This window comes from Salvia splendens, chromosome 2 (genome assembly GCF_004379255.2).
Source record: "Salvia splendens isolate huo1 chromosome 2, SspV2, whole genome shotgun sequence".
NCBI classification, from domain to species: Eukaryota; Viridiplantae; Streptophyta; class Magnoliopsida; order Lamiales; family Lamiaceae; genus Salvia; species Salvia splendens.
Window position 1 is genome coordinate 31,763,119 of NC_056033.1, and position 25,743 is coordinate 31,788,861.

General features: G+C 37.8%; 4 protein-coding genes across 6 annotated transcripts; 2 read left to right on the forward strand and 2 right to left on the reverse strand.

Annotated features, from left to right (window-relative positions):
* The first annotated feature begins 97 nt into the window (after positions 1–97).
* On the forward strand, positions 98–8,756 carry LOC121792202 (30S ribosomal protein S16-2, chloroplastic/mitochondrial-like). Of its 3 annotated transcripts, none has more exons than XR_006048854.1 (3): positions 98–236; positions 445–490; positions 1,702–1,728. XR_006048854.1 is itself a non-coding variant. In XM_042190062.1 (3 exons), exons 1-3 carry the CDS (start codon positions 104–106, stop codon positions 8,113–8,115), a joined length of 267 nt encoding a protein of 88 aa, XP_042045996.1. In that variant the 3' UTR covers positions 8,116–8,756. The 3 variants fall into 3 exon arrangements, 2 of the variants coding, with proteins under 2 accessions (XP_042045996.1, XP_042045995.1); XM_042190062.1 differs by lacking the exon at positions 1,702–1,728 and adding an exon at positions 8,028–8,756 and having other exon boundaries at positions 104–236; XM_042190061.1 differs by lacking the exon at positions 1,702–1,728 and adding an exon at positions 1,034–1,477 and having other exon boundaries at positions 104–236.
* Positions 8,757–9,562: 806 nt separating this feature from the next.
* LOC121792201 (ras-related protein RABC2a-like) lies at positions 9,563–12,608 on the forward strand. Its single transcript, XM_042190060.1, has 6 exons — positions 9,563–9,976; positions 10,785–10,853; positions 11,014–11,079; positions 11,530–11,651; positions 12,034–12,162; positions 12,277–12,608. Exons 1-6 carry the CDS (start codon positions 9,838–9,840, stop codon positions 12,382–12,384), a joined length of 633 nt encoding a protein of 210 aa, XP_042045994.1. The 5' UTR covers positions 9,563–9,837; the 3' UTR covers positions 12,385–12,608.
* Positions 12,609–13,043: 435 nt separating this feature from the next.
* Positions 13,044–20,871, reverse strand: LOC121792203 (poly [ADP-ribose] polymerase tankyrase-like). The gene is made up of 6 exons (XM_042190063.1): positions 20,673–20,871; positions 14,038–14,129; positions 13,839–13,917; positions 13,658–13,752; positions 13,429–13,524; positions 13,044–13,349 (listed from the first exon to the last, which is right to left on the reverse strand). The coding sequence occupies exons 1-6, from the start codon at positions 20,842–20,844 to the stop codon at positions 13,254–13,256; spliced, it is 630 nt and encodes a 209-aa protein (XP_042045997.1). The 5' UTR covers positions 20,845–20,871; the 3' UTR covers positions 13,044–13,253.
* Positions 20,872–23,977: 3,106 nt separating this feature from the next.
* LOC121770552 (zinc finger protein ZAT5-like) lies at positions 23,978–24,871 on the reverse strand. The gene has a single exon (XM_042167285.1). The coding sequence runs from the start codon at positions 24,745–24,747 to the stop codon at positions 24,154–24,156; it is 594 nt and encodes a 197-aa protein (XP_042023219.1). The 5' UTR covers positions 24,748–24,871; the 3' UTR covers positions 23,978–24,153.
* Positions 24,872–25,743: the final 872 nt, after the last annotated feature.

Below are 25,743 nucleotides of genomic sequence, written 5' to 3' on the forward strand. Positions count from 1 at the left end.
CTAGAGATTGCTCGTCTCTGGTTTCGATTAGTTAAATTTGCAGTATTCCGGAAACCCTGTTTTGAGGTTCCCCTGTGGAATTCACTCTCGCACGCAGTGAAAGATGGCAGTACGATTGAGGCTGTCGAGATTTGGATGTCGGAGCAAGCCATTCTACAGATTGATGGCTGCAGATAGCCGATCTCCGAGAGACGGCAAGCATTTGGAAGTCTTGGGCTACTATAACCTCCTACCTGGTAAATGGTAACCCTAGAATTTCGATGTGTTATTGATTACGCATGTTAGTGCACTGCTTCATATCTTGTGTTGAATCCCCGTACTTGAAATACATTGTATTTTGATTCGACAAATATTATTTGCGATTCTCGTCCTCAGATTCTATGCCGCAGAGCTGATTGAAGCTTCAGTTCTATCTAGAAAAGGCTAATCATCTTTGATTTGCAGGTCAAGATGGCGGCAAAAGAATGGGAGTTAACTTTGACAGAGTGAAGTAAGTGGCTTCAAAGTATAGTAACTTGTTGTCATTCTTTTCCACATCTATCTGTTTAAGTATTATGAAGAACAATTGATATCATAATAATGTTTAGTAGGAGTAGTTCCTTTCAAACTTGTTTATCTTTTAAGAATCTTCTGGCTACATGCATTTTGATTTTTTCAATACTAGATAAACTGTAGGAGAATCTCAAACTACCCAAAATTGTACTACTAGTAGTATTTTGTCACAAAATGTTGCCAACAATCGAATTTTGGCTAGCTAGTGCTAGAAGATGTGATACTCTCCAGTTATGGTTAGGCAGCTGTGGCCTGTGTGAATAAACTTCTCCATTTTTTATGGATATCCCTCTTGTCCATGTTCCGTGCCTTGACCTATTAACATCACGTCTCGCAAAACACTGTTAGTTATGACATTTAGTATTGGTGTTAACATCATAGCTTTTTGGATTTGTTCAAGCTTCCACAGACAGTAAAAGAGTATATGTTTGCTAAAATGCACGAATATTACGATATCGTGATGTCTCCAATCACCATACAGGTATTGGCTTTCTGTTGGTGCACAGCCATCTGATCCTGTTCAGCGCCTTCTATTTCGAGCAGGCTTATTACCCCCACTGTTAGCCATTCTTTATTGATCTCTATACCGGGATCATATCCTAGATTCGTAGTAATTCAACCATAACACATACAACACATAAGAGATGATTTACCAACCTCCATCCATAGCTTAAATTTGATGTAGGGTAGTATTCCACGGTTTGATGTTTCCCCTATAAGATGCGGTTGATGTTATCGTCTCTTGGCCTTCCTTTACTCGATTCTTTCGATGGAGAAGAATCTTATATGTATATGACTTTTCTTTATTCTTGTATATAGAATATGTAGAGAATTGTTGTCTTAAAAGCTGTAAAATCTGAATGTATTTATAGGCAAACACACAACCATTCCGAAGGGTCGTGTCCGTTCGTTCACATCTTTTCATAATTGCATCAGATTTATCCACATATTTCCTACAGCTTTTCCACCTTATTTACATACTTATATACACATAATGTATCATCTATTCAAGGCAAGAGAAGAGGGCTATCAATACGTCCGATTCTAACTCTTTAATCGAGACCGATCCATCACGGTATCGTCTTTCATGTTAGAATCCAATTGATACATTTGAACTTGATATTTAATATTAAACCAATCTCTACATAGGTCACATATAGGAATAAATATTCCTACATTCTCCCACTTGACCTTTGTAGCTCTCAATGATTTAATAACCTTTCTGCGCACTTTACAACCAAGTTCATATATCCGTTAAATACCTATAAAGTTAGATTCAATTGGATCATGGCGGTTACACACTCATTTAGTCGACATGATTCCTTCCATGTATCACAAATCAATTCTAACTTTATATGAATAAACCTTTCATTGAGATGTACTTTAATTCTCAATACAACATATGCTATCTAAACAACTATATTGTATACAACTTTTAATGATAACATATAAACAAGCAGAAACACAACTTTTATTGAATTCACAAAAGTGTTTACACAATACATGAGTCCACAACTAAAATAGCAATGCTTTGTCTATAATACCCATACGCTCTACATGGCCAATAAACATACTGGGTGATAGTCCTTTAGTTAACGGATCCGCTACCATCATATCCGTTCTTATGTGCTCAAAATACACCCTTTGTTTCTGCACTTCTTCTTTAACCGATAAGTATTTCAACTCCATGTGCTTAGCACCCTTCGAGTACTTATCGTTCTTTGAGAAGAAGACAGCTGCGGAATTATCACAATAAATTTTCAGCGGCTTGGCTATGGTGTCGACAATTCCAAGTCCCGAAACAAAGTTCCGTAGCCACAATCCGTGAACTGTGGCTTCAAAGCATGCCACAAACTCTGCCTCCATAGTAGAAGTAGCAATGACAGACTGCTTTCCACTTTTCCATGATATTGCTCCATCGGCTAAAAGGAACAAGTATCCAAACGTCGATTTTCTTGTATCAACGCATCCGGCATAATCTGAATCTGAATATCCAACCACCTCTAGATGATCGGATCTCCTATAGGTAAGCATGTGTTCTTTGGTGCCTTGCAAGTACCTGAGAACCTTCTTTGCAGCCTTCCAGTGGTCCATACCGGGATTACTTTGATAACGACCCAACATACCAACCGCGAAGGTGATATCTGGTCGTGTACATGTTTGAACATAGTTCAAACTCCCAACCACTGATGCATAGGGAATCTTTTCCATTTCCTTACGCTCCAATTCATTTTTCGGACATTGCATTAAGCTAAACTTGTCTCCCTTCTGAATTGGAGCAATTCCTGCGGAGCATTTATCCATTCTATATCTCTCTAAAACTTTATTGATATAGCCTTTCTGAGACAGACTTAACAATCCTTGTGATCTATCCCGGAATATCTCTATTCCGATCACATAAGATGCCTCACCCATATCCTTCATTTCAAAGTTTAAAGAGAGATACTTCTTTACATCATGTAGTAAACCCATGTCATTTGCGGCTAGCAAAATATCATCAACATATAGGACTAATATGATAAACTTGCTCCCACTGATTTTAATGTAGATACATCTATCAACGATGATCTCTACAAAGCCATATGAAACAATGATATCATTAAACTTTATATACCATTGTCTGGAAGCTTGTTTGAGTCCATATATTGACTTTCTCAACTTACATACTAAGCCTTCTTGCCCTTCTATCATGAATCCTTCGGGTTGTTTCATGTATACCTCTTCTTCTAGTACTCCATTAAGAAAGACCGTCTTTACATCCATTTGGTGAAGCTCCAAGTCATAATGAGCCACCAAAGCCAATACAACTCTTAAAGAATCCTTCTTTGAAACTGGAGAGAAGGTTTCTTTGTAGTCAATGCCATCCTTTTGAGTGAATCCTTTGGCAACAAGGCGAGCCTTGTACCTTTCAATGTTACCTTTCGAATCACGTTTTGTTTTAAAGATCCATTTACAACCAATGGCTTTAAAACCCGTAGACAATTCTACTAAGTCCCAAACATTGTTATCTCTCATGGATTTCATCTCATCCTTTGTTGCATTTAACCAATTTTCAGAATTGTCACTTTCCATGGCTTGTTGGAATGAGATAGGATCTTTATCAATGCTCAAGTCACATTCACTTTCAACGGAATATACCACATAGTCATCCGATATGGCCGATCGTCGTTCCCTTACTGATCGTCTTAAAGGTTCTATTGGTTCATCATTCCGTTCTTGAATTATGACTGGTTCATCTTCAATCTCAATTGGTGGGTTATGCACTTCATGTTGTTCAATAGGAACAACAATCTTAGATGCAACAAAAGGTGGATGAACAACCTTTTTTTGAACTTCATTAAAGTCCACTTTACGAGGTTCATCACTCCCACTAATTTCAATGAACCTAGCATTACCCGTCTCAACTATCCTCGTACTATGGTTAGGACAATAGAATGTATATCCTTTCGACTTATCTGGATAGCCAATGAAAAATCCACTGACCGTTTTTAAATCCAGCTTCTTTTCATGCGGATTATACAACTTTACTTCTGCGGGGCAACCCCAAATACGTAAATGCCTTAAACTCGGTTTCCTTCCCGTCCACAGTTCGAAAGGTGTCTTTGGAACTGCCTTACTAGGAACCCGATTAAGCATATACGTTGCAGTCTTTAATGCATAAATCCACAACGAAAGAGGTAAATTACACCCACTTAACATGCATCTAACCATATCCAAAAGAGTACGATTTCGCCTTTCCGCTACACCATTCTGTTGCGGAGTACCGGGCATTGTATATTGTGCACAAATGCCCTTGCTTTCGAGGTACTTTGCAAATGGACCCGGACATTGTCCAGATTCATTAAATTTTCCGTAGAATTCACCACCTCTATCTGATCTCACCACTTTAACTTTTCTATCTAATTGCCTTTCTACTTCATCTATGAATATCTTTAAGACATTCACGGATTCAGCCTTTTCACGTAATAGATATATGTAACCATACCGTGAGAAATCATCAATAAAAGTGATAAAATAATTTCTACCATCCCACGAAGGTGCATCAAATGGACCACAAATATCAGTATGAATTAATTCAAGAAGTTGAGAACTTCTTGTGGCTTGTTTCTTTACTGTGTTTAGTTTGCTTCCCCTTTATGCAATCTATACACATGTCTAGATCACTAAAATCCAATTGAGGAAGAATATCATTCTTTACCAGCCTCATCATCCTTTCCTTGGATATATGACCTAGTCTTTGATGCCACAAGAAAGCCAAATTTTCACTTGACACACTACGTTTTATGCCTCTACTTTCAACATTAAACAATGATTCAGAAAACTTTGCATCAAGATTGAAACCGTAGAGTGAATCAAACAAAGTACCACTTCCATAGAAGTAATCATTTCTGTACAATGTAAATACACTATTTACAAACTTGATTTTAAATCCTAATCTATCCAACCTACTAACAGATACAAGATTTCTAGCACAATCTGGTACATAGAGACATTCCTTAAGATCTATATGACATCCCGTGTCCAAGATCAGTCTATAGGTCCCGACGCCTTTAATTTGTGCCTTCATCCTGTTCCCCATGAACAAGTATTGTTCACTTCCTTTTATAGGTTGGATCGTACTGAATCCCTGTTCAATGTGAGACACATGAGTGGTAGCACCAGAATCTAACCACCAAGTATTATTTGGCACTTCAATAAGATTTGACTCAAAGCAAACGAAACTATTATGTTTACCTTTCTTATCGAACCATGCCTTCCTTTTTGGACAATCCTTCTTGAAGTGTCCCGGTTCTCTACAGAAGAAACACTTCCTTTCCTTTTGGATCTTCTTTTCGGGGCCTTTAGGAAAAGAAGACTCTTTACGTTTGTCCTTTTACTTGCCTTTACCTTACTGGTGCTTGCTCCTCCATGACCCATTAGATTCACAACTTGGTCACCCATCTTCTTTAGTCTCCCTTCCTCTTGAACTAACATGGCCTTTAGCTCTTTAAGGTCTCATTTATCTTTTATGGTGTTATAATTCACCTGGAACTGGCCAAATTCAATAGGAAGAGAGTTTATGATGAATTGAACCAAGAACTGTTCATGAACCTCCATTCCTAAGGTCGTGAGCCTTGCTGCCAAGTTTGACATGTGTGTAACATGATCGTGAATCGGCTTAGACCAGTCAAACTTTCTTGTAGTGAGCTCACTCATTAGGCTCCCCACAATTGACTTGTCGGCCAATTCCGATTGTGAGCACTCCTTTATTTTTTTAATAAACTCCCTTGCACTCTCTGTCTTAGGCATCGATGGCTTGAAACTTTCTGCCATCGTCATCCTCATAAGATTTAGACTTAGCCTGTTAGAGCGCTCCCAAGTCTCATATCGAGACTTGTCCGTTTCGGGGCTCTCTTCCGTAATGGCTGCAGGCTCATCTTCCGTAAGTATGGCATGGTCAAGTGACATAACACCCAGTGAAAACCGGATCTGTTCTGACCATTCACCATAGTTCTGCCCATTGAACTTTACGACAGAGTTTGCAGATGCATATATATTAGACGAAGCTGCAACATTTATACATGCTTACAATTAGTGCTTTGAACTTTAAACACCGATTCAGATAACTGTAATAAACTTTAAACAACATGCATTCAAGTAACCTTTGGGCAATACTTAAACACACATACTATCATCGATGCTAGAATATACTTTAATGATCAATTGTATCATACACATATCAAATAAACATGTTGCCTTTGGGTATACATATTACATGTGATACTGTAGACAAAATTAATCCTTTTCGTTTTATTAACTTATACACAATGATCCACCTTTGGGTGATCTCCAAGTATATAGATAATAAAGTTATTGACCAATCAACTTTCATGTCATTTAGCATCCTTTAATCATGATCAATAAATAAAAACTTTACATCCTTTTTCCATAATCATAATATCATATAACAAGACCACTTTGGTGATTAACATGTCATATAACATCAATATGCAACTTAAAAGGATTAAAAAAATAACATGTACGGAATTGTCATTGGTGAGTCCAGAGAGTTCGCCCGATCGGGCGTTTTTTATACCATCTAAACGCCCGGTCGGGCGTTAGCATCGATGATTCCAGAAAGTTCGCCCGGTCGGGCGTTTGTATACCGTCTAAACGCCCGGTCGGGCGTTAGCATCGATGATTCCAGAAAGTTTGCCTGGTCGGGCGTTTGTATACCGTCTAAACGCCCGGTCGGGCGTTTGTCAACCGACGCACTCTTTGACAACGCCCGGGCCGGGCATATTATCGCCCGGTCGGGCGTTTTCTCTGTATTCTGAATTCTCCCTTCGGTTTTCATGTTTCAACATTCCATGAAACAATCACCCAATGCGCAGCGGAACCAAATAACATAAAAAATGAACATAAACATTCATATTTCAATTTTGAATACTTAATATGGTGAATTAACATAATCTAGGTTGGCTCTGATACCAACTGTTAGCCATTCTTTATTGATCTCTATACCGGGATCATATCCTAGATTCGTAGTAATTCAACCATAACACATACAACACATAAGAGATGATTTACCAACCTCCATCCATAGCTTAAATTTGATGTAGGGTAGTATTCCACGGTTTGATGTTTCCCCTACAAGCTGCGGTTGATGTTATCGTCTCTTGGCCTTCCTTTACGCCCGGGACGGGCATATTATCGCCCGGTCGGGCGTTTTCTCTGTATTCTGAATTCTCCCTTCGATTTTCATGTTTCAACATTCCATGAAACAATCACCCAATGCGCAGCGGAACCAAATAACATCAAAAATGAACATAAACATTCATATTTCAATTTTGAACACTTAATATGGTGAATTAACATAATCTAGGTTGGCTCTGATACCAACTGTTAGCCATTCTTTATTGATCTCTATACCGGGATCATATCCTAGATTCGTAGTAATTCAACCATAACACATACAACACATAAGAGATGATTTACCAACCTCCATCCATAGCTTAAATTTGATGTAGGGTAGTATTCCACGGTTTGATGTTTCCCCTATAAGCTGCGGTTGATGTTATCGTCTCTTGGCCTTCCTTTACTCGATTCTTTCGATGGAGAAGAATCTTATATGTATATGACTTTTCTTTATTCTTGTATATAGAATATGTAGAGAATTGTTGTCTTAAAAGCTGTAAAATCTGAATGTATTTATAGGCAAACACACAACCATTCCGAAGAGGTCGTGTCCGTTCGTTCACATCTTTTCATAATTGCATCAGATTTATCCACATATTTCCTACAGCTTTTCCACCTTATTTACATACTTATATACACATAATGTATCATCTATTCAAGGCAAGAGAAGAGGGCTATCAATACGCCCGATTCTAACTCTTTAATCGAGACCGATCCATCACGGTATCGTCTTTCATGTTAGAATCCAATTGATACATTTGAACTTGATCTTTAATATTAAACCAATCTCTACATAGGTCACATATAGGAATAAATATTCCTACACCCACCACCCATGCTAGCAATGGGACGGAAAGGAGGGCAACGAGACATGCACCCAATTGATCCACTGAGTGGGCGTGTTATGACAGAGGCCAAGCAAGTAAAACAGAAAGTTGACGATGGTGAGAGTCAGAGTTGTTGACATGTCAGGCCTGAGATATTAAGTTGGTGCTTGTTCACCTTTTTGTCATGTATGCCTTCCGTGAACATGGACAAAAAAAATGGTATTTGTGCCACCTGTCTTGTGTTTAGTAGATCATAATCAGTATTACCTAGGTGATTTGGTAGATGTGATTATCATGTATGTTGTATATTTTTAATTACTAAGCAGGAGAGAGCAATCTTTCCCCTCCCTAGGCAGGTGAGCCAAGTACTAAAGTCCGTCTTGATATGAGGGAATAAAATTAGGATGGAATGAAATGAAGGTAGGAAATAAAATGACAATTTCTATGCATTGTCATTCCATTCCTTCCATTATTCCATCGAACCAAGCAATTGAGCATAGGAATCACGTTCAATTCCATCATTCCATTCTATCACCAAGAGAAGGGGCCTAAGTTTTTTAAAGGGGGCTTCTTCAAAGGCCATTTTTCTATGTATCATATTGTTTCAAATTTGTTATTTGGGTGATTGGTGTTTAGCGATAATTTGTTTCATTTTCCTCCGACATGATGATTTTCGGTGATTGTGGAATACTTCCAAAATGGTTCTAATGAAAGATCTAACATGAATTTTATTTGGGTCTATGGACACTGAAAATGGGGTTGCAGATAGTGACATTGCCTATGGTAATGGTATGTCAGGTGCCCCCTTTGTAATTGTATTGCAAAGAAAGAGAGAGATGCATGCACCATAATTAATTCCACGTTTCACAGATTCAACGCCAATTCCTTGTAGAATGTCCTTTTGTGCCTTCTCTTGTTACATAATACAGCTTGTTTTATATGGGCCCAGTCTGTACACATGAAGACCGTGCACAAATGCCCAATTGCAATCATAACCATCATTAGTATGCGTAAAAACTATGATTACACAGATTAGGGTTTATTATCTTACCTTTTCAGTTCTCTTTTGAGAAAGAATGAAGCTGCCTTCATCTGGGCCAGCATTAGATTAAAATACGATATCGATGATTCAATTGCTATCTCTCATAAGAAAGTGAAAACGATCGACTTAACCATCAACCATATTTTTGTTTTGAATATTTCACTTATTTAATTCTGATTTACAGCCTTAAACCGACATAAAGTACCTCTGGCTAGTATCATCAATCGATTTTAATTGTATTAAAAAATTAATTGAAGCAGGCCCATTAAAGCCCTAATAACAATACCAAATATAAGCAGATGGAGCCCATCCATCATACCTTCCAACTATTAACATATCACCCCCGACTATTTCGTTTAATTACAAGATTGCCATTTTGTCTGTAACGGTAACCGTCACAGTAACCACGTTGCGTTTCATTTCGCAAAAACGGGAATCGAATCTAATTCTAATAATCTATCAAAAAAGAGAGAGGAATAAACGTAACCTTTCAAATTTGCATCCTTGTTAGAGAGATAAAGTGATGGCATAAAAGCTCCTCCTCATCAGCCTAGCCTTTTGAGTTCTCCATCCCTCTCCAATTGATTGCGCATTGTGTCACTGTTGAGGTTGTTGAGCACCTACACGATTGGTACAAGGACAGAGAGTTCCTGTTATATTTAAATCTGCTTTATCGTCTACATATTTAGAGAGAGAAGGAAACTGTACATTTCTAGAGAGAGAAAGTGACGTGCTCCGATGGGGAGTTCAGGTCAGGGGCAGAGCAACTATGATCTATCGTTTAAGATCCTGCTCATCGGAGATTCCGCCGTCGGCAAGAGCAGCCTGCTCGTCAGTTTCATTTCCAACGTAGTCGACGATCTTTCCCCTACCGTAGGTATTTTTCCGCTATTATTTACGAAATTCATCGCGTGAGGTCTATTCAAGTTGTGAGCACAGCTAACAGTTTCTTAGCTGTCAGATTTATGATTTATGCAAATTCATTTCAATTTCGTCGAATTTTTTTGTTGAATTTGATCCTGGATTTGTTTGTTTTTTGTGATTACTGTTGGAATGATTCGTCGACGTTGATGCAAGCGTGGATTTCGGTTATTGTTTTTTACTTGTTGTAGATAGGTAGATGTTGGAGCCATTTTGGTAGCGTAGAAACTGGCTCAAGAGCTGTTGGCATTCTAGTTTTAGATTAAATTAGGCATGAATTGTCGATCAGTTGGCTTGTTGTTTGTATCTTGTTTCAGGTGTAGAGTAAACTTGGCATGAGTAACCAGCAATTTTAATTTAGTCAAATTATTTTAACTTTACTCATTGTGTGTTGTCATTTTCATGCAACCTCCGGTGAGATTTATATCTTAACAATAATATTAGGCAATATATATGATGTAAATGCTGCATTAAAAAATATGCAAACCTTGGTGTTGTCGAGGTAGATGTTTGAAATTCTAAGCCACTAACATGTGGATGGATAGCCGCAATCATGGATAGGACACTAGGATTATTAAGTTGTTCAACTAAGTGCCCCTCATTATTCATTAATACAGCAGTTTTTTAATATATAGTAAGTTAGAACAAACCGACCTTGTGGCTTTTTGAATTTTTAAAAATTAAAGGTCTCCAAGTTACTCATATGATTATATCTGTTGTGTACTTCTGTTTTTCTGGTTGTCACCCTTTTATTGACAATCTAGGTGTGGATTTTAAGATCAAGTTTCTCACTGTTGGTGGGAAGAAACTGAAGCTTACCATTTGGGACACAGGTAATATCTTTGTAGCAATCTTGGCTCTATTCAATCAATTTTAAAAGGAATTATAAGTAATTCTCGTGCTTCTGTTATGTTGAGTCCATGATTAAGATGTGTTATGACAATGCTTCTGTCATTTTGCTTCTCAACACTGAATATACTATGTCTTTTGCAGCTGGACAAGAAAGATTTAGGACGCTAACAAGCTCATATTATAGAGGTGCTCATGGAATCATTCTTGGTAAGCCATGAATGAACCGAGAAAGTTTAATGAGTTTTACCTGGTTGAGAATATTAAGATGTTCTGTTATTGAAATGGAAATGGCCCGAATTTTTTTCACCAAAGTGTAGGCACCTGTTTTGGCCAAATTATAAATGTATCTCTGAACTCTTCAGGTTTTTTTTTTACACACCACTCTTCATGTCTTTCCTAGTTTAATCCCAAACTATGACACCCAGTACTATTTTACTGTCAATCATTCCTATGACCCCTTCTGGAAATTGGCACTTTTAAGTTGGAGCAAATGCAAAATTCTGATTGAGAAAGTTTTCATTATCTTCTCATTTGAAAGAGAAAGATAGTTGCCTTCAGTGTTCTTACAGACTCTTGTTCTCAATATTCTTATGTAGAAAATCTTTAGTTTTGACTTTTGATGTCTCACCAATTCAATTGGTTAACATCTCATTGTAGTTTATGACGTTACAAGGAGAGATACATTTACAAACTTATCTGATGTATGGGCTAAGGAGCTGGAGCTATACTCCACCAATGAGGATTGCTTGAAGATGCTTGTTGGGAATAAAGTTGATAGGGTTAATCCTTGTCTCTCTCCTTTTTATCCGTTTTCTTCTTTTATGCTCGTGGAATATGATTCAAGACACAAATGTTATTTTACCACTTTGATGTAAATAGCTATCATATTCCATTCACTATTGTACGCTAGTTTAGCTCAATGTTCTTAACGAGCACGTCCCTAGTTGGTGTTGCACAATAGGGCACAGGCACAGACACAGATCACGCTTCTAGAGGGCTATATATTAGCCTATACATAGGATGTCTATGATTCTATTCTAATTGTATTCTTCTGCTGCAAGACACACTCAGCTGGTTTGTATTGTCTGTTCAAACAATTTTGTCACATTTGATTATCTTGCTTATTTTCTGTCTAACCAAGTGCTTATTTTTCACGTAAAGGAATCTGAACGAGTTGTGAGCAGGGAAGAAGGGATGAGTCTTGCGAAAGACCTTGGATGTCTGTTCTTGGAATGCAGTGCCAGAACTCGAGAAAATGTTGAGCAATGTTTCTCAGAACTAGCATTGAAGGTTTACATGCATCACTATCCGAGATAATAAGACATATCAAGGCCAGAAACTTGTTGTATCTGTTTCGTTTTATTTACAGATAGTAAACTGTCTCGTTTTTCCCATTTTCCTCAGATAATGGAGGTGCCGAGGCTGCTCGAAGAAGGATCAACAGTGAAGAGAAATATCTTGAAACAGAAACAGGAACATCAGACACCTCCCAGCGGTGGTTGCTGCTTGTAGAATCACAATGAGATGATACCAGACGACATTTCACATGCTTTCTAAGCGGCAGGTTTCATATGTTCACAATGTGTAAATGATAGTTTGCTTCTTTTCCCTCTACTGCTTCTGGGTATCGCAACGTGTATGTGCTGCTGTTTATTGTAAAACTGTTCAACACTTGTAAAGCTGTTGACCTCTTTGGTGTTCTGATCTATATTAGTCGGGTTGAGGATACACCTAAATCAACAGTTACGTCCTGATATTTTGTTTTTATGTACATTTATCTTTGGCATATTACATCATGAGCTGATATAGTACGGTGAAGATAACATAAGGTGGCACAAGTGCTGAAATAAATAAATACTACTAAGTATGCTTTAATGCATGCATTTGCAAGCGAAGATTAGTATTTCTAGTTTCCATAAGCAAGATAGAGAAAACTTTGGCTTTGCTTCAGACGAGAAGCGAAACAAAAACACGGATTCTGATGGCTTTATTCTTGTTTCATGTTTTGACACACAGCAAAACAAAATTTTATTCTTCAAAATGAGCAATGCAGCATCAAACCTACACTACAATTCTCTTCTATATCTTGGTTACAGTTAGACAAACAAAACAGACCAGAAAATTCTTCAAAAAGGGCAACGCACGGAAAGAGGGAAGGTGGCTAGCAACAATTGTAATAAAATGATGAAAGCACTTGAAAGGCTATTAAAGGGGAGAAGAATCGCATCAAACCAAAATCAGATTGTGTCAACATTTTATGACATTTGAGTAATCCATTTTCATCTATCTATTGAACTCAATGTTGAACCTAGTAATTCAAGTTAGTAGGTTGCACTAGAAATCCTTTATATGCAATGCAGCAGAGGATGCCATCATAATTTCTAGGCCTGCTGGCGAAGAAGTAGAGCACCTTGAGCTTGAGCCTCTTCCAGAATGCTCCTAGTTTCAGTTCCAGCATCAGCGAGTTCAGCAGGAGTCTGTCAACATAACTCATTAATTACTTTGATATCAAGAAAACCAAGATTGCGGAAAATAGATTTTCAACTGTATATTGACCTTCCCATATAGATTCGTTGTACTTGGAGACGCTCCATAAGCAAGCAACAACCTTACAACATTGGTGTACTCTCCTCTAGCAGCATGGTGGAGAGGCTAATATTGAGAAGGAAAAAAAGAGGTTAAATGATCATGTAAGCAATTTGATCCACATCTTTCTTTTCAAGCTAAAACAAGACTAAAAGATCGTACACTACGAATAAACATGATAAGACTAAGATATACTTACCGTGTCCCCTTCCATATCAATTGTCTCCAACATTCTGTTCACACGGTCAGGATCATTACCAGAGCTTAGAAGTAGTTGGGCAATTTCCAGATAGCCTGCAAAGTGGTTTAAGAGAGCAGAAGTAAAGAGACATCCTAAGGAGCATGATGGCAATATGAATAACAGCAAACAATAAACTCACCTCCAGCACAGGCATCATGCAAGGGAATTGCTCCATCCTCATCCTTCGCTTCCATGTTAGCTCCTCTTTCCAACAAAAACTGTATAGTGTCCCATATTATAATTCGGTAATTGCAAGTTATAGCTTCCAAAAATATCCATCTCTGTGAGAATAAGGGATTTTCACTCTAACCATATAGTCAAATAAGTTATTGTTTAACCTGGACACAATTCAAATGGCCAAAGAGGCACGTGAGATGCAGAACAGTATCACCATCGTCCACTGGTTCATCAATGTTACCATCAAAAGCATCTGAAAATGTCCATAAGGTTCGAGAGTCAGAACACAAAATAACCTCAACCAAATTTATCATAGAAAGTATAAAATGTTCTCAGTCAGAGGGCTGGCTAACTCAAGAGATGCACACTCAGACTAGCAGCTAGCCATTGGTTTTGATCTTGCTGCATAGAAACTTGCCACGTATTTTAAAAACATAACAAAGAAAATAGTATATCTATTGACAAGCACATTCTTTCCAGAATTCAGTTAGTAAAACTCTATGAGATCTGAATACAAACTAATTTAACAGTTTCGAATACACAAGCAGCACTGCACAATATGTGGTTATGTTCCTAATGTGCTTAATGAATTAACAAATGAGCAAACAACACATCTAAACAGCATTGATAACATAGCTGATCAATCGAACCCACCACAAGGAGTCTATCCATAGTTACAAACTCAAGTTATAGTATCCTTGAGAGTAATTATTAGATTTCAACATCACAATTCCATATAAAGTTCTTTGACATATAACATGCAGCAACTACTTTCAACCAAATGAGGTTACAGATGTAGTATCGTAGTAATTCATTACTGAGTCCGAAACGCCTTATGTGGAAAAGAGAAGGTTAAGCACAAAGCTGAACAACTTATCACATAGGACAGAATTAAACAGCGACAACGAAAGTGTTTTAGATTAGGCACCAAAGTGGAGGAGACACAATAATTTAATACAGGAACTCAAACTGAAAATGGATTTGAGCACATTGTCAGAGGTCAAGTAAACTCAAGTGCAACTGTTACGATCCGAGCTCGTAGCTTCCCTATCTTAGCTCGTCACTGCCGAACTCAGTGACTTCTTCTCGGTCTCCCTCTCTTAGTTCGGCATTGCCGAACTCAGCGATAATACGCAAAGCAACTCTTGAATGAACAATCGAGGATCGTATTATTGAATCAACAAGAAGTTTACACGATAGAAACAATCAAACGAAGAGGAGGAACTAGATCCACGATCTAAGCTCCGATTTACAATTCAACACTATACTCGACATAACCGAAAGAAATAAGCAACTCCTCTACTTATACTCTTCATCTTAGCTCACTTAACTAACTAACATCCACGTGCTCGACTCTCATTGGCTGCAACACGTCATATCTCACGTGATGATTGCCAGCTGGCTTGAGTTAGTTACACAGCAACTAACTCCTACTTAACTCCCAACTTCCAACGACTTCCTTTATAGCTCGCTATCTTGTGTTGCATGCATTTTACGCATGAATGATCATGCATGCAACAATACCCCCGACTTAAGGTTCCTTGTCCTCAAGGAACCAAGGGAAACGCTCGGTGATCACGTCCGCGAATTCCCAAGAAGCATCGGCAGGGGATCTATCTTTCCAATGGATCAGCCATTTTGTAGCCGCTTGATTGTGTCGCTTCACCATTTTTCTATCCAGAATCGCTTGTGGTATAGCATCATTGATATGAGATGTAGATGGTAGATCTGAAATAGGCCCGAGAGGAGGTGCAGCGGGCTTCAGTAATGAAACATGAAAGACATCATGTATAGCAGCTGATGAGGGTAAATTCAGCTTATAAGCTACCTTCCCCATTCTATCCACGATCTGATATGGTCCAAAAAACTTAGCTTCGAACTTGTGGTGTTTGCCCCGAATAGATTTCTGCCTATAGTCTTGAAGCTTCAGCCAAACCCAATCACCAATCTGAAACTCTCTGTCAAAACGATGAAGATCAGCTTGTTTCTTCATTCTTGCTGCAGCTTTCTCAATATTTTTCTTTAATATGACAATCATCTCCTCTCTATCTCTCAAAGCAATGTCTATAGCTTCAATATCTGAATCCCCAGGTAGGTATGGGACATGTAAAGGAGGTGGAAATCCATATAATGCTTCAAAGGGAGTCATCCGAATACTCGAGTGATAAGTAGTGTTGTACCAATATTCGGCTAATCCCAGCCATTGAACCCAAGAGTGTGGTTTCTCTCCCATAGAGCATCTCAAATAACATTGTAAACATCTATTAACAACCTCAGATTGTCCATCGGTCTCAGGGTGATAGGCTGTAGAATATAGCAATTCCACACCCAATAAAGTCATAAACTCCTTCCAGAAAGCTCCCACAAACACAGCACCTCGATCACTCACAATTTTAGCAGGCATGCCATGTAATTTGAAAACAAAATCCATGAATATTTCTGCTACTTTCTTGGCTGTAAAAGGATGGGACAAAGCCATAAAATGAGCATACTTACTCAACCGGTCTACCACCACAAATATAGTGTCTTTTCCATGCGAAGTAGGTAAAGCCTCTATGAAATCCATAGTGATATCAGTAAAAATTGCAGCAGGCATAGGCAGGGGTTGAAGTAATCCAGCCGGGGAAGTAGTGCTTGGTTTATATCTTTGGCAAGTCACACACATCCTCACAAATTCTTTAACATCCTTCATCATTTTAGGCCAATAACACAAGGCAGAGATCCTCTTGTAAGTTCCCAACACACCCGAATGGCCAGCTGTTGCAGACTCATGGAATATAGTTAGAATTTTGGCCTTCAAGAATACATCATTTCCAACTACAAGTCTGCCATTTCTCCTTAACTCACCATTTTTCCAGCTAAATTTAGGGTGAGAAGTAGTATCAGTCTGTTTTGCATTCAAAATTAATTGAATTTGTTGATCTGCTTTCCAAGATTCCTTAATCTGCTCAATTAATTCCAAGGGAATTATAAGAGAAGTTAGAGCAAATATCATAGATTCTGGCACCCTAGATAAGGCATCAGCCACTGCATTATCACATCCTTTCTTGTACCTTATCTCATAATCGAATTGCATAAGTTTTGTCATCCAAGCTTGTTGAGTTGGAGTTGTCAACTTCTGCTCAACCAAATATTTGAGGCTCTGATGATCAGTTAGGATTATAAACCTCCTACATTGCAGGTAGTAATACCATTTTTTTACTGCCATCAAGATAGCCAAGAGTTCTTTTTCATACACAGACAGGGCTTGATGTTTAGGAGTTAAGGCTTTGCTGATAAAAGCTATAGGATGTTTCTCCTGCATTAGTACAGCACCAATACCCACTCCAGATGCGTCTGTTTCAACTACAAACTCCTTGGAGAAATCGGGTAAAGCTAAAACTGGTGCAGATATCATAGCACTTTTTAATTTATCAAAAGCCTCTTGTGCTTCCTCAGGCCAACTAAATGCAGCACCTTTTGTCACCTCTATCAATGGTTTAGCAATGACTCCATAATTGTATACAAATCGCCTATAATATCCAGTTAAACCCAAGAAGCTTCTAACATGTTTAATCGTTTTTGGTCTTGGCCAATTCTTAACCGCTGCTATCTTGGCTTCATCAGTAGCAACACCATCAGCAGAAATGACATGTCCCAAGTATTCCACCCTTCTACACCCAAAACTACATTTAGACTTCTTAGCTAGAAGGCTGTGCTGCTTCATTAAGTTCATCACAGCCTTCAAGTGAAACTCATGGTCTTCCTTACTTTTGCTATAGATCAAGATGTCATCAAAGAAAACCAAAATAAATTTCCTCAAATGCTCTCTGAAGACAGAATTCATCAAGTTTTGAAAGGTGGCCGGAGCATTTGTTAATCCAAATGGCATCACTAAAAATTCATAGTGACCGGAGTGAGTTTTGAAGGCTGTTTTATGGATGTCCTCCAGCCTCATTCGAACTTGCCAATAGCCAGACCGTAGATCAATTTTAGAAAACCAAGTAGCCCCACCCAACTCATCCAAAAGCTCCTCAATAACCGGTATAGGATATTTATCCTTAACCGTGATAGCATTTAAAGCTCTATAATCCACACACATGCGCCATGATGAGTCCTTCTTCTTGACTAAAACAATAGGGCTAGCAAAGGAACTCTCACTATGCCTTATAACTCCAGATTTCAGCATTTCATCAATCATAGTTTCAATGATATCTTTCTGTTTGGAAGCATATTTATAGGGCCTTATGTTGACAGCATTAGACCCCTCTTTCAAAATGATTTTGTGATCTTGCTCCCTCGGTGGTGGTAATGAACTTGGCTCTGCAAATATGGCTTCATTCTCATCCAATATCAGTTTAAGTTCTGGCCATATTTCCTCTGTACTGATCTCATAACAGAAGGAAATTTCCTCTTCTATTGAAGGCATCAGCTGGCTGATCTTTCTTTCATTTTCATCTTTTTCTTGCAGGTTGCAGATATGTAAACAATGTAATTGATCAGATTTTGGTGACCATAGCTCTCCTTGCAACTTCACAACCGCACCAGATAATTTGAATTGCATAGTCAGCTTGTTGAAATCCCATGTAATCTCACCCAAGGTAGACAACCAAGCACCACCCAATATCAAATCATAAGTTTCTAAATGAATAAGATAGACCTCAGCTTGAAATGTTGCTCCCTGCATTTCCCACTCAAGGTTACTACATTTCTGATTGCATTGCAGTAGTTGTCCATTAGCAACCTCTACAGCCTTAGAGCTCATTGCAGTGAGTTCACACTTAATCTTTTTAGCTACTCTGGAACTCAAGAAGTTATGAGTACTCCCAGTATCAATTAAGATCTTTAAAGCCTTTTTCTGACAGATTCCCCTAATCCTCATCAGTTGAGGTCCATTCTTACCCCAAACAGCATGTAAAGACAGCTGGAGATCCGGTTCTTCACCATCCCTTGTTTCATCTGCCAAATCTGCTTGTTCCTCACTTTCTGCTGTGTCTCCCAGCTCAATCAGTTGTATAACATAAAATTTCCTCTTAGAACATTGATGATTAGGAGTGAATTTTTCAGTGCACCAGAAACACTCCTTCCTAGCTCTTTTTTCATCCATTTCTTTGGGTGATAGATTAGTGCTAGCTCTAACACCACCCAAACGATTAGGCTCCTTATTACCTCCACTCCAATTGTTAGTATTCACCACAGGTTTACTATTAGTGGTGACTGCCAGAGGCTTACTACTCGAGTAATAACTGCTATTAGAATACACATTACTCTGCATCACCTTAGGCTTAATTCCTAAAGCCTTCACAGTTAGTTCTTGCAATTTAGCTAATGAGTAAGCCTCAGCCAAGCTCTTAGGTTTAAACATTCTCACTGGCATTTGTAGTTCACCAATAAGTCCAGATAAGAAAAAACTAAGTGCTTGATCCTCTCTTATACTAGCTCTCGGATACAACTCATCAAAAGTATCCATGTATGATTGTAGCGTACCTTTTTGTTTGAGATTCCTCAGATCTGCAAGCGGATCCTCAAAAGCATGAGCTCCAAAGCGAGCTGCTACGCACGAGATGTAATATCTCCAATCAACATACGCCTCATTTCCATGTAGAGTCAAAAATCCTCTATGCCATTGGAGAGCTTTTCCTTCCATATGAATTGCTGCTACCTTTACTTTCTCCGCCTCTGGTACCCTTGCTACTTGAAAAAAATATTCAGCTCTCATCATCCAACCTTCAAATCCTTCACCATCAAATTTAGGAAACTCATATCGAGTAGATCTTCCCCAATCTGATTTTCCTTCGCTACTTCCTTCACCATTATCCATTGCTGCGTTGTTTTTCTGATTCTGCAAATTAATCGTAGCGATTGCTTGCCTCAATTCCAAAATTTGGATTTCCTGCTCATGAATGACTTGATCACGCTCACTTAACTTCTGATCCATCAATTCCGCCATTTTCTTCTCCATTTCAGCGCCTCGCGTCACCGTTCCAGTTTCCGGAGATCGACTGCTCTGGATACCACTTGTTACGATCCGAGCTCGTAGCTTCCCTATCTTAGCTCGTCACTGCCGAACTCAGTGACTTCTTCTCGGTCTCCCTCTCTTAGTTCGGCATTGCCGAACTCAGCGATAATACGCAAAGCAACTCTTGAATGAACAATCGAGGATCGTATTATTGAATCAACAAGAAGTTTACACGATAGAAACAATCAAACGAAGAGGAGGAACTAGATCCACGATCTAAGCTCCGATTTACAATTCAACACTATACTCGACATAACCGAAAGAAATAAGCAACTCCTCTACTTATACTCTTCATCTTAGCTCACTTAACTAACTAACATCCACGTGCTCGACTCTCATTGGCTGCAACACGTCATATCTCACGTGATGATTGCCAGCTGGCTTGAGTTAGTTACACAGCAACTAACTCCTACTTAACTCCCAACTTCCAACGACTTCCTTTATAGCTCGCTATCTTGTGTTGCATGCATTTTACGCATGAATGATCATGCATGCAACAGCAACTAATATAATGAAAATAACATCAGTAATGCACGCAAGATCATTTGTAGAACAAATTAGGTTTAATTAGTCAAAAACCAAAAGGCAGGACCATGAGCATATTAAATCTCATCCTCCATATAATACAAACCACATACATTCCTCTTTCTCTAAATTCGGGCATCTTCTTCGGAAAATCTAGATGGAACCTAATATTTTCAAGCTCTACGCAGGGAAATTCCGGTAGGAGAAACGAGCAAAAAAAACAAAAAAGGTACGATTGAGGAGTGCGCAGTGGCGTAAGAGAGTAGAAGTTACCTAGGGCTTGGCGAAGGGCGTCGAGGTTGCCAGACTCGGCGGAGGAAGCGAGGGGACGGAGGTGAACAGGTATATCGGAAAGATCGATGTCTTCGGCGTAGTCGACACCTTCTTCCTCGAAGAGAGCGGCGCCGTCTTCGTCGTCATCGCGTCGTCCATCAGCTACCGCCATCTTTGAAATGATTCCTCTGCAGCAGCACAGCGGTTACAAAGTAAGTAGGGATTTGTAGGCCCAATATCCAAGGCCCATGATACCTCAAAACACAGTAGTCCATTACCATTTCTCATTTTTTATTTGGAAATAAGTTTTTTTACCCAACTTTTAATAACAGTATAGTACTCCATTATTTAACTTAGTAGTAGACTTTTAATTGGGTCCAAAACATCAAATTGTTTCCATTTACTTCAGCATTCTATTTTATTTAGATTTCCCTTTTCGTTACCAGCAGTTTCAACTTTCTCTTTGCCAACTTGGTGAAAGTAAAAATTCAAAAAACTAAATAAAAAATGGTGATATATATGCATTGACATTGGACCCAAATCTTGCCGCATGTGACAAATAAACTGGGAGTTGATAACAAAAATAATTGTTGTGAGCAAAGAAGAATGAGAAGAATCTCCGGAGATTGGGAACTCTTAGATAACATAAAAAATTACTATGTATGATGTTAAATAGTCTGTCTCACACACTAAAACCTGTTCACAAAATTTGATTTGTACGTAACACTAGGTTATCTCATAAATCGTTTAAGGAAAGTATGGCTATATAATATACCCTCTGAAAAGAATAAACAAATAAGTAGTATGAATAAAAAATTATAAGAATTTAGAATAGTTACAAGTTTAGCAAAGAAAAATGTGAATTATATACAGCTGGTTGTTACGCAATAAAATGTGCCTATTAAACAAGTGGAGTACTGTATGATTCTGTGGGTGGCAAGGATCCGAATAAAGCTCAACCCCAACAATTATTTTAAGGGCACTTTATGTATCAAAATGCAGAGGAAATTAGTATAGTATATTAATTCAACCTCTCATTGGTGCAGTCATTCTTTATTAAATTGTCGGGATTTGAGTACACTATCTACTAATAACATTACCTGCGCTATTATTAATCTCGCCACTAATTAAGATTATTCCAGACTTCCGACTTGGGTGTAATTGGATGAAAGACACACTGATTTTATTTATTCATTATCGCTTATTAAAAATTTAAAATACTTCACACATAATACTTAAAAAAAGAATACTGAATACTACTCCATTTTCTCAAATCCAATCATAGCATAAAAATAATTACTAAAGATGAGATTAATAAAATTCAATTGAACAAATTCTAACAATCTATGGATAAGATTAGATGAAGTGGAATAGAAGCTCAATTCAATGGGCTATGGTTCACAAATTTTTAGGCGATCAATTCAATCATGTTACCGTTTGTTTTGGGGCTTTAATTTCATGCAAAACGTTAGTAATTTAACTTGAACTTTTGTGTATGTGCGTATATGTTCGAGAGAGAGAAAGAGCAGGAAGCATGTGCATGTTAGCTTTTAGTTGTGGAGAGTGACGAGGGCCTAATAACTAACAGCAGTGTAGTGGGCAAATGATAAAGAAAAGATTCAATTTACAAGGTGGAGTAACATTGAATGTGTGATCCCCAGAAAACATGGATTTCTTTGTTTGTAAAAAAATTGTGGGAATATAACTACCCATCACGTGGATACATTTCAATCCAGTCGCATAGTATATTTCTTAATGCCTTTCAAATACAAAAAACCCTAGCTCGCCCATTTACCACCAACCATTTTTCCAAACAAATTATTTCCCCAACTATATTTAGTTGGCTGTATTGCTGTAGCTGTCAAACTCTATTATGTAAGTAATGTTTAGTTTGCACTAATATAGTGTATAATACTACTCCATAACACATGAAAATATGAATTCGTGATAATGTCCTCACTCTCCAAACATGTGTACTACTAGTAAATTAGGCGTAATATTTGTTTCGCTTATATAGGGATATGATCAGTTGATAACTTTCTTAAATTGATAACTGACATCTATAACGTAGGTTGTTGATATAGTTGTTAGTTATCAATTTAATAAAGTTATCAACCTAACAGGACTCTAACAATGTATGGGTAGTTATCCGAATTTTATGTGACTAATATGCAATTCCTTCTTCCAAAATATGTCCCGACGTTCTCCCTCCTTAAACATATGTTATGTTACATCATTTAATCTTTTCTCCATGAAAAAAAAATGAATTTTCATTTAATTGGATAAAATGTTTGCTCTCTCACGGGTCACGGATGAAGGATATATAGGAACACTTCATTTGTTCGGTCGAGCAAACATGATCGTACATATAGTGATGTATTTGAGGAATATCATTGTGTATCATTCTATTATCATATCACTATATATATAGTCCAGTACCACAACAATATTATCTGGAGTATATATTACTAATTCAAATATCATATACTAAAAATTACTAGCATTTAGAATTTGATGAAATTTGTAGATTCAATATTGATTCTCCTCACTACCCTGAAACGTTATTGATATACTAGTATGACTTATTCCAAATTAAATACTCCTTTCGGCGACACTCAGTTCTGATTGCTGCCATCTTTAAAATATAACGTTCAGTATTTACTTATACAGAATGTTTCTCAAAATAAAATCAGTATTTAACAAAAAAAAACATCTTCAATTAATAAAAATTAATGTAAACATGAAATGAAGGAAAAGGATATGCTAGATGTCCCATATTTGACCGACATGAGTTTTAAGAAATTGTTTGACTTTACGTAGGAAAGTAGGTAGAAAAGTTTGTGGAATGTGGGTCCTACTTTTATATATTAGTTTTATAATAAAATGTGAGTGGAATGCGTTAGTAGAATGTAAGGTACACTTACCAAATAGAGTAAAAGTGAAATGAGACATTTAATGGCGGACGGAGAGAGTACTATACATGGCTTACATCAATCTATACAAAATGTAGTTGTGTAGATTAATAGAATTGACCTAATTCCCTGGTGGTTGTGTGTGGACCTGAGATAGTGCAGGTTATCATAATCACTAAAACCTTGTAATTTAACTAGGTAATGCTGACAAGTATTAATTTATGAGTTATAACTTTCACGTTGTGTGAACAAAATGCATACCATACGTGATTACAAATGAATTTGATTAATAATCTTTACCCTCTAAAACAAGACGATTAGTTAATAGTAGTGTTTGCGAATTTTGCTAATACTAAGGTAGGCGAAGATAATAGTGTTTGAAGAATACAAAGAACATGTATACAGTATACTTAAAAAGTGGCAAATATAAAAGAATCAACTACATTTATGAGCATATGAATATTGAATAATAAATAGTGGCACCGAATTTCACTACTTTTCATGTGAAATTCGTAGAATGAAAGTAAAAAAGGAATGGATACAACAAATTAAATAAATCTATAATCTAGTTAATAATGGCAGTGAATCAATGGCGAAGCAGCGAAGACTATGACTTGTTCCTTTGCCGCAAAAGGAAACTTAGATTCCGGTTGATCGTCTTCCGGTGCCGGAAGATTGAGGTCTAAAGATAAGAGATTCTTCGCCTTCTTGACTCCATGATTGGCCGGAATGGGCCTATGGCGGCGCATGTGGCCGCCCAAGGCCTGGCCGGAGCCAAACTCGGCGCCACATATGGAGCACTCGTGAACCCTAGCCTTGCTCGGCGAAGACGCCGATCTGCAGCTTGATGAGATTTGAAGTGAGAGATTTGTGGTGTCATCCATCAACGGCTTCTTGTGGCTAGCGCGATGGCCGCCTAGAGCTTGGAAGGATGAGAAACACTTGCTACATGTTTTGCATTGGTACGCCTCCTCGGCCGGTGGTGGCGGCGGTGATGATCTCCCTTTGGCTAATAGGATTAGACAATTAGCCATCTCTTCCTCCTCCTCCTCATCATGCGCGGAGTGCGAAGGCGAGACGTCGCTTATAACGCTGAGTGGGGAGGCGGAGCGCGGCTGCTTGCTCCTCTTCCCCTTCATCATAGTACTAACTTCTTGTAGCATGATGGAAAGAGGGGTGATTTGGAAATGATGAAAAAGAGTTGCTATAAATAGAGTGAGAAAAGAAGGAAAGGTGGAAATGTTCACTTATGATGATGTTCTTCTTTTCTTGCAGTGGCAACTTAAGATGGAATAAATAAGTGTAGTAACGTGAACAAGTGAGATACAGAAAAATGAATTATATAGTAGTATATGGGTGTGGTTGTTTGTGATGGTAATGGAGTGAGGGAAGGAGTGAGAATCGGTTGGCTTTGAAGCAAACCCATTACTTTTTGGGAACGATTCCTTTCCTTGTGAAGAATTGGAGTGCAAGCCTGGCACCACAGAATTTGCGCTACCTTCACCACTTCTTCTCTTCTTTATTTTATTTTATTTTATTTTATTTTATTTTATTTTATTTTATTTTATTTTATTTTATTTTATTTTATTTGTTATACACTTTCAAATGTGAATGCAGACACATTCATATATCAATACTAGCTCCATTTTTATAATATTAAATTTGTCCTTCCAACCAATTTAGTGTTTAAAGTTCTTAGCTGGTAGTGTTGCAGGTTCACATCTTCAACTAATGATTGCATTAAAGTCAGATAATTAGGATGCGTTTAAATAAGACAAATGAAGATTATAAAAAAGGCATGGTTAATTTTAGTGGTTTACAGTTACACTCTAAATACGTTGAATTTTGGATGTGTTGTAAAATTTAAAAGTATACCATGATCTCGCGTCCCTTTTCCAATAACTATACCTCATGATTCCTCAATTTTAATTTCAATAATGTCAATATTTCGGTGTCAGTTGAAGTCAAGTTATTATGCATTTAAAATCACACTTGTATATGTTAATACGAGAGATATTGTTTATTAAAAATAATCTTGAAGACAATTAGTCAATTAATTTTGGTTATTTTAGTGTAATTGGATTAATTTGATTGATCAATATTGTTGTAATGAGACATCATACAAGTTTGGAAAGTGCGGAGTGCACGCTTGTTTGAAT